The sequence below is a fragment of the Eufriesea mexicana genome, unplaced genomic scaffold (assembly GCF_001483705.2).
Source record: "Eufriesea mexicana isolate 0111107269 unplaced genomic scaffold, ASM148370v2 scaffold5379, whole genome shotgun sequence".
Classification (NCBI taxonomy): Eukaryota; Metazoa; Arthropoda; class Insecta; order Hymenoptera; family Apidae; genus Eufriesea; species Eufriesea mexicana.
In genome coordinates this window covers 446835-457030 of record NW_016913313.1, presented here as the reverse complement: position 1 = coordinate 457030, position 10196 = coordinate 446835, and the positions used below count along the sequence as shown (strand labels likewise).

General features: G+C 33.9%; 1 protein-coding gene across 1 annotated transcript in view; it reads left to right on the top strand.

Annotated features, from left to right (window-relative positions):
- Positions 1 to 2281: 2281 nt before the first annotated feature.
- Positions 2282 to 10196, top strand: part of Fife (regulating synaptic membrane exocytosis protein fife) — a 150494-nt gene continuing 142579 nt past the window's right edge. The window contains exon 1 of the mRNA XM_017906390.1: positions 2282 to 2305. Coding sequence (XP_017761879.1) covers positions 2282 to 2305 — 24 coding nt within the window. The remainder of the gene's footprint in view (positions 2306 to 10196) is intronic.

Genomic DNA, 10196 nt, shown 5'->3' with positions numbered 1-10196 from the left:
TCATGCATGTACATAACCTATAAATAACCTAGAAATTTTTTCAGACTAGAGTCTAGAAGATGATTAGGTATTATAACTATTTTCAATAATAAAAGGGTAAATATAGTACTGATTAATACCTAACTGAGATCAAACTTGCAACCATGTAACTGTAAAATGACAATCACCTATTTCTTCCACAAATGAAAATTAGGTAGGCGCTGAGTAACCATAACCTCCTTCGGTAATAAACGGATTAATGTACGATAATATGTAATTAAGCATCACGATTGCCTTAAAACTTGCCATTTATCAACGATAATGACGCACACACACACACACTTATCTAGTAGCAATCATCAATTTCTTTCAGAACGGAAGTTAAGAGAGTTGGTTAACTATAGTCCTTTAATAACAAGGGGGTTAATATACAATTTACTGACAGGATGAAGCTGAAATTTCCTTGATACATATGTAACGACATTGTTATATGTACCAAGTGACGACCATGTCAGCCATTTTTTTTAGAATACGAGTTAGAATGAGGTTAGGTGACTTACATATCGACTGACCTAGGTACAGCCTGTCTCTGCCCTTTCCCAACGTTGTTATACGTGGATTTGCATGGTGCATGTTTCAGGAGAATGCATATCTCCTATCTATTTTAAATATTCAGTGTCACGCCGATTATCTGTCCGTGATATCTCTGCTCTCTAGAGCCAAAAATAAATACGGATTTCGCTTTACGTGGTACGTTTTTTTCATCACGTTCTGCACACTGTGCACACGCATATTCAATTTATCGCGTGCTTATCTCAAAGCGACAAGAACACCGTGAAATGTCGTTTATTCGAAAAGCATGAGCGATTGAGTTTATAACTGATCGATTATCAAATTGGAGTTAGGTAATCCTAATACTAAACTGTATAAGCAGGATTTAAAATGGATTACGCGACGTTGTGTAACGTGAATGTATGCAGAGTCGAAACAAGCATAATGCTCAGTGATAAAATTTATCCTTTGTTAAAGAGAAAATAAATTTACCCCGGCAAACTCAAATTTATCCTATGGTTTTACTCAAATAATTCGGATTTCTGATACAGTGATTGCCGATGTCAACTTTGCTAGACGAAATTCACGTATTCGCGTGATAAAATCGAGGATAGATTTAGTAAAGAAATTTTCGAAATTTTTATTTTTGGGAATAATTTTATTTCGAAATATAAGAGAAAAATGATAGCTTAGTCTTTTTTGAAAATTGGAGATAGTTTTAATAATGGCAAAGTTCATTACAGATAAGTATAGCATAGAATAAGTAGTAAAACTAAATGATAAAAGCGACGACAAGAAAATGCGAAATTTTCAAACCGTTTATTAAAATAGTTAAACAAAAAAAGTTTAGAAATATTATTATTTTCTAACATAGCAATTTTATTAACACTGTTAATACTGGAATTATCAATCTGTAATATACATATAAATATACTGTACAAAATTAATAGCAATTAGTATTATAGAATATATCATAGAATAAGTAGTAGAACTAAACGATAAAAGCAGCGACAAATAAATACGAAATTTTTAAACCATTTGTTGAGATAGTCCAACAAAAAAGTTCGGAAATATTATTATTTCCCAACATAGCAATTTTATTAACACTGTTCATACTAGAATTATCAATCTGTAATATAGATATAAATATATTGTACAAAATTAATGGCAATTAAAATGTTATAACTTATAATTGCATGTCTACCATAACAGAAAACGATATTAATTTTACCAAAAGCACCTGTGCATTTTAATTAATTAAAAATACAGAAAAATTAACCTGTCGTTTTCACTCGTTCGATAATTTTACTATTAATTCAATTGCTCTAATATTAAATTTCTCTCTCATAATAATTTGAATTAAAATGAAAAATAATTTGAACCACATTCGAATAATCGTGTTTAATGTTAAAATATCATGTTCATTTCAGATTGTACAACGTCCTATTTGGGAAGACTTTGCATGGTACCCGGCGTAACACACGTGAAAGTTCATGGGAATGCGTTTCTGGCAAAAGGGTGAGCCGAGTGGCTCCGCGTTCTGCCGATTTTCGTTGAGACAAGCCCATTTTCGTTACATCGAGAACTTATCGTGAAACGGGGACGAGGAACACAGGAGACATCTGATCCGAGAACAACTTTATGCCGGTAACCAGAACCGGAAACCAGAACGCCAAGAAAGGCGCAACAGGGAGCTAAGAGTACTTCCGTTTCTCCCTACTGAAAGTCGGGCTACACTACTACTATCATGATGTTGAAATCCTTCGTCAAGAAGGTAACTATTTGTATTTTCTATTATCGTTTTCTATCGTTGTGGATAAAATTATACGAGCAAGTTTCTATTTCTGTCGAATTTCGTTTTTTAATTTCTATAAATTCCTAAATAATTAATAGTATACATATAAATGAACAGTATTAATTAATATAAATGACATTAAAATTATATATAAATTAACAGTATTAATTAATACTGTGCAATAAAATATCACTTTTACAATCATTAACACCTATTTGAATTTTAAGTATATCGTGATATCTATATGAATTATGTATTATACATATATCATATAAAGAGTAGTGTAGTTAAATAATAAGGAAGATAATTTTAAATGTAGAATTTTTAAGCGAATATTTAAAATGTGTTATGTAGGCTGTGATAGGTGTGGTTTTAATGAAATTTAATTTGGTTTAATTAAACTTTATTGAGGATCATTAATTATTAGAACGAATAAATATTTTTAGTTTATTTTATTTATCTCGTGTATTTTTGATATTGTTTACGTAATTATTTTTTGTATTTAATTTTTCCAACGTGCTCTTAAACAAATATTAACAAACAAAGAAATTAATTGATTCAATATAAAAGAGTTGAATAATGGAAATTTTCTGAATTGCAAATATCCGTGTATTTTTCAAAATTATCATTTCCCTTATATTTTACACTTTAAACTGTGTTTGTAATATCATTCCTCAATTAATTTATTATTCCATACGTTTTTATATCGTTATTAAATTTGTACAAGTTTTTCCACATCTTCGATTCTCATCGGGTTTCATCGAATTTGCATAGTCGATGGGCAGGAAACGGCTATTGGTATACTACGTGCCCGAACGGTTCATGTTTTATTTCATGCAAGAAATACGAAAGCAGAAAACTCTTAAATTCATACAAACTCTAACCTCGAGAATTTTTCCGTAACAAATTTATTTCGTTCCTCCTCCCTGCCTCTGTCGGAACATCAAATTCAGATATCCCATCTCGAGAAACTATTTTGTCTACCAGGAATTAAAGATAATCGAGTTAACCTCGGGTAAACTTTCCTTTATTCTTTCAAGAAACAACGGAAGACTTAGGTCAATTTCACGTCGACGCACAGAATTACTTGTTTCCATATGCTAAACTTCCTTCGTGGAAAAACAAATTACACAGTTTGCCATGCAAACCCATGGAAACTTCGTGTACCTTTATTCCCTCGGGAATTCCATATGTATTTCGGTACGTGTCATGTATCCAAAGACGAAATATTTAGCTACGCCTTTGTCGTGGAGTTTAAACGAAATTTTGAATTGATATTGCGAAACAAATTCATCACAGGATCATCCGTAAAATTAAGCAAAGTTGTTCTTCAACTCCGACCTATTTTTATTTTCAAGACAAATTTCCAATTATAATTTCTTACTAAGGAATTGAAAAATTCGAGAGGACAAGTGAAAGGTATAAATATTTCAATTTCCCAAATTACAACTTAAGATATTTTAAAGAGATAGAGAGCTCGAGAGATAATCGATATTGGATGAACGAGCTCTTTCGTTGCTGGGTATCAGTGACAATAATTTGCTAAAAGTTCAACACCTTTTCGAAATATTAAATATTAAACAGAATTTAGTAGAAGAAAATTGGTAATAAATTATGAATAATAATCTAAGTCCAAAAACAAAGTTAATTAATAACATTCTCACTTTACTGTTCGGTATTAAACAAATACAGATGATCCTAAGTGATGGTACCATTTCGATATTAATATAGAAAGTATATAGTGACGATTTACTTAAGGTACCAGAATAATAATAATAATCACAAAATAATAATTAAGAAATAATTGAGAAGCTAGGTACTAGTCGAGACTATACCATTTGAACCAATTATATAATGAGATTAACCTAAGTCGTAACATGAGTCAACACACGCCACTGCGGTGTTCTTTTGGACACATGAACACTTGGTCGAGATTTGCATATTTGGTCAACAGACGTTTTGTGACACCTATACCTCTAATACCGCAGGATTGAAACACTTTTGAAAACAGCCATAAAGTCACCCATCTATGAAACACCACCTCCATGATTCTCCTAATTAATGACTGCTTTGTTCTTCAACTCAATTAAGTCAATCACTTATAGAATTCACGAAAATAAGGAATCTAGCCAACAAGAACAAGCATCTGTAAAGCTTCAATAATACTAACAGTATCAGACTTTACACTATAAATAGTGATAAACTGTTTCACATTAAATGAGTATATATTTATGAAAATTGCTATATGGTCACGACCAGTTTACTCAGTCCCTTCAATTAATCCAGGCAAATAAGCTCCACCAAATTTGGAGGACGTTAGCCTAATATCCAGACCTACCTACGCGACAGGCAATGAAAAAATACAGAGAAATTTAAAGTCGCTGAGGTAACGATACTAAAAGGGAACAGCTTTGTCCCCTCCATTTTGTCAAGAGAGTAAAAGATGTTTATCGAGGCAATTTACGAAGATCCAGCAAGGAGCTCCACAGGTATCGTAAAACGGGCTGGCATACGCTGCCGAGCAAACAGCGTTTCATCCGCAGCGTTCCATGCCCTTTAGAACCCGATTCCGCAGATTTACAGCGTCTACTTACACCGCTGAGCAGGAACAAGGCCTTATTTCTTTGTATCACCGCGATCTGATGTGATTTAAGAGCGACTGACAATGAATTATATGCTCCTATCTTGGTCGGCGGTTCGCCTCGACTATGGATTAAACGGCATTGTTTCAAGATCGTGTCGAGATCTCACGATCGAGACGAGAGGATTAAATTTCGTAAGGTTGGAAACGGTCCTTGGGGAGGTTCCTCTTTAACATCCAGTTTGTCACCTGTCTCGTCGGATACCCCTGCCTCACGGAGCAGCCGTGGTTACTTTAGACTTGTCAAATGCCTGGTGGTAAGTGCGATGAGATAGAGTCGATCGACGTCGTTGAGATTCGTTGTTGATGAGGAGAAACGACGTGCAGGATATACTTGGAAAGTTTCGCAGCGTTTTCGAAGGTCGATGTCGTTGGATCGCTGAATTTATGAACAACGAGCTAAGAGCTTTTGGGCTACAGCCACGTGGTCTTCTGAAGATCAATTGCGTTATGGCTCATACATAGTAATAGTAATTGACTTGCTAACAGAATGATGTCTAGTGCAGCAGTTGAAATTTGTGTTGCGTATATTGAAGTTCGATGAAGCGCAAAACTGGTAGTTTGATGATAAACGTATTAAGTGTTTGTGGCTACGAGTTTCTAGCTACACGGGATAAATCAATTGGAATGATCACTCGAAGTAACACGTTATAAATTTAATTTTTGGAACTCCATACGATGTATCAGGTTCTCTATGTCTTATATTTTTTGACACATTTACTGTGCGTTTTATAAATTTCCTATCTTGCTATTATTCTGTAGAAATTATCGTCCAAGGAGTTTCCTATCATTTGAAAGTTCAAGGTTCATGGAAATTCTTATTATGAGTTGTTGTTAAATTTCAATTTTATTACTACTAGAAGACTGCACGAGGAAAAAGAAATATTCAAAGTTATTGATGTGTTTCAACAAGTTCAAAAAGACTCATTTAAAAAATTTGCTTTACCTAGTTTATAGATAATGAGCTTCTTCTGATGGCCATTCTTAGTGGCTCATCTTGGATATGTCTAGAGTTAGGCTGTGCTGAATAATGTTACATCTAATGTCGATTAGACCGAGTACCTAATTATTGGAATACATCCCATCGTACCACTGACTACAAAAATTCTCAAAATCAGTAAATGTTAGTATCTATATCCCAAACTCTAGGGATGATTACTATCCTAAGATCCTAAAAGGTGTTCATAAATCTCGTAATGTCTGACATTCAAGTTTCCAGAGATAAAGTTACCAAAGTTACCAAATGATAAATAAAAATTCATTAAAGACAGAGTACATCCTAACGAATGAACGGTGATTACAGTAAATTAATACAGGGCTCGAGGCGAGTGAAAAACGGCTGATAAACGACAGTCAAGTCTCTCGGCTCGGGACACCCTAACTACTCTCGACACACCCTTTTCTAGACGACTTACAACACGCTTTTTATATCGACAAAAAACCCTTCTTTACCCTTCTCTCTTATTTGCCTAATGACCTACGCACACTATTCCTCGTCCAGGCCCAAGCATGATCAACTTAAAAGTAGGTTTTCCACGTGACCGAGGTTTCTCCCACTGGGCCTGGTTACTTCTTTCTGTCAGCTCGTGCTTTCTCGTTTATGACCTCTGCAAAATTACGATACCACGCTTCTCTGATCGACTGTGCACGGTTTTCGCGCTATAACAGACACCGGATGTTCCGCTGGATATTTATTAACCAGGACTGCGTTTATGGCAGCGATACACCGCAAAGATTGCGAGCTACGATGTTCTCGCTACGCTGCACTTCGGATTAATGAAGAGTGGCTAATTAGTTTGGTGGTGCGCGGTTATTAAAGAGCGAGATAACAATGGGCTTATTGGAGTTGAAGATAATCAGGAGTTTAATTTAGGTTGCTGATTTGACAGGGACTGTTTGGAGATGACATCGTGTTCGTAGTATTAAGATAGTGGCAATGACGAGTTTGCGATTAGGAAATACAATATTTGTTAAAAATATGTTATATATATATATATATAATCAGCAGTGACTATGTGTCATTCAGCCATGCTGTCTTTGAAGAATATTTAATATTGATTTTATTGATGTGGAAAAAAACTAAATTTAAAAATTAAAAAACTCTGTTTTTCAATTTCGTTTTACTTTTTTTCAATGTAGAATTATAGATAATAATTATTGGACGGAAATTATGAAATATACTGTGTACCATATAATTCTTCTGTATTTAATCATGTGTTATATAACATTCTTTAGTACACAATTAAATTAAAAAATAAAATAATAAAAACAATGGTCGCATTTCCATCAATAGATATAAATATGGATATAAAGTATAGTGTTTCAAAATAATTTTATTTGAGACGAAAATTATCGTGATTGGCACAGTGAAGATATTTTTAAGTACCTATTTATTTATTGATTCGTAAAAATAAATGAAGCGTGATTTGTAACCGATATTAATTGCATAAATGCAATAGAAATTATTAAGGAGATAATTAACGATAATTTTGTTACTTTAATTAAGAGTTTGTGATTTTCTCGGTAAAGCATTTTTTTAATATCAATTTATTTACGCACCGATAAAAATAAATGGAATATAATTTATAAATGATATGAATAAAGAGGAAAAGAAAATTGTAAAACAGGGATAAAATGAATGATAATTTTGTTATCTTGCTATCACTCCAGTAGTCTGACAAATGAGAACAACCCTCCACCAGGGGTAATTTTTAAAAACTTCTTAATCAGAAGTTTAATCCATTTTTATGAGCTTTCTCTGTCCTTTTTCATTCCTTCAAAGAACTCTTCACCTTCGCCAAACTTTTTCGAAAAAACTTTCTTCCTTCAAATTCCAGTATCAATTACCAATGTTGCCACGTACGATACAGGTTTTAATATCTTCGAATACACGGTTGGTAAAACAATATGGCGCCGACGTTGCATTTATGCCACGTCACAGTGCTGCAATAATGGCTTTATAAAGTCAACAAAGGATTAGGTGAATAAATCGAAACATCTCGTGCCTGGGGCATGAATAAAATATCAGGAACGAAATAAATATCGTATATTTAATAACATGGTACTTTGATCAACCGTTTAGCTCGTATGCATGAATAACTTCTAAAATATTGATGGCATAAATTCAATTGATGATCCCCTAACCGAGCCCTGACTGATAAATTCTATCTGAAAGTTCTTCAGTTTTATTCCGAATTATTTGTATTTCACCGAAAATATACAAACGTTGAAAATAAAATCGCATAAATTCTCGGAGAACTGCGTCAGCTGGTAGCCCGTAACGCGCCATCTTTGTTCTTACTCTTCCTCCGTGTTCACGTGCTAAATCGCTTGGTAAAATAATTTCGAATACGCTTTCGAACCAGGCTTTGAGCGCCGATAAATATCTAGACGCGAAATTTAAATGGATTTCGATCATGCGTGCATGATTTCGCGTGCATCTCGAAAGAATTAAAATTTATTGGAGCGATTTAGTAGAGACTGAAGGCGGGACCACAAGCGTGGATGACCAGTATTTGCCATCGTGTGACGTTTCCTTAATGACAAATTCGTGTTAGCCGACGGGATAATTGGAAGACCCATTTCCTGTGTTTGCATCGTCACGATTTCGCTTGCACTCTTCTGCATGAGAGAAGTTTTATGAAATCAGGAGGTCTTTAACTTCCTCGAGTTTCGCGATTCGAGCATTCCAAGTTACTCGGGATACTAATTAACGTTACTTAATGGGATGTAAAGAAGCATGGATATACTTTTATGCTTATGCTACTCTATTCGCTGTTCTTCTTCGTCTCAATGTTCTTAGCGTTCGTTTTGAATACCTCAGAGAAATGGGAATTAATTCTCCTTCTCGTGAGTTTTCATTTTATTCGATAAATTTCAGAAATCTGATAATTATTTAATAACAGGTTATTCAGATTGGAACAGGTATGTGGGTAGGACATGCAGGTTTAATAAAGCTGGCGATGAAACGGTTCAAAGAGGACATTTTAAATATATAAAGTGAGATAGGATATTATAAATTAGGAAATTATTTAAATTGCATTTAATTCGTGTTTTATACATACCAAAATTAACTCGAATGTTAATATCTCGATTGCTTAATGAGTTTCAAGAGGGAAATAGGATAAAATTCTTCTTAATTTTAACAATATATATTTAGATATATTTTAAATTTATTAAGAAGAATTATTCATAGCCTTGTATCCCCAACTGAAGCAAAAATTATAGGAATATGATGTAGGAAAAATTCCTTTTTATTCATAAATTACAACTTTGGAAGGATTTCTCTCTTAATAATATTCCTTATCTCTCATAAACTATCTCTATCTTTCTCAAAAGGCAGGATGCAAGCAAATTTATGAATTGACCTAACATCTCTGAATACTTTGGGAAATAAAAAATTAGCAAATTAGGCAATCTCACTGTTACCTAAAGAAGATAGTACAAATTGCAAGAGAAAACAGATCGAAATGTTATCACGTGCAACAAATCAATTTCTAAAGTTCACTTTACCCATGATAACAGGGTCGAGTGTAAAATAGTTGCAAAAAAGGTCAGAGAGTGGTTCGAATATGGCACAGTCAGTCCTCTAATAGTTTCTGCTCGTTAGACTCGTTTTGTTTCATGGCTAGGAGGCAATGAGTAAATTCGATAAAGGATTTTGGCCAAACGAATGGGAGCAATCTCAACAAAAGCGGTGCTTTGCGTCAGTAACTGGTATCCGGGTTTGTTTGATCTAAAGCGCGGATTTTCGGATCACGTTTCGCAAAATACCGTTTCGCCAAAGATTCATGAGGGTTCCGCTGAATTTGTCACGGATTCGATGCGAATGAATCACGTTTGACGTTCAATTTCGAGGCATTTTTGTCTGTCACGCCGATCTTTGATGAAAACTGACATAAAGTTATGTTAGGAGCATTACAACGAGGGCTGGATAATGCACTGGGTGAAGGTAAATTCTCGAAAACTTGGAACGCAATGGAACTGTGGATGCAATGCGTAGAAAATAAAGAAAATGGTAATATTAAAAATATTAAATTATATGCGCCAATCAGAAATCAAATTTGACCAAATTTGGTAAAAAATTTGCCGAAAAATATTTGTTTCAATTTGATGTCGAAATATAGGATGGCTGTTCCATTTTTTGAGAAATGGAATCAGTGATATTTGATCTTTGCACGGCTCGTGTAACATAATTTTCTTTATTTCTTTCTCATATTAATTTTATAG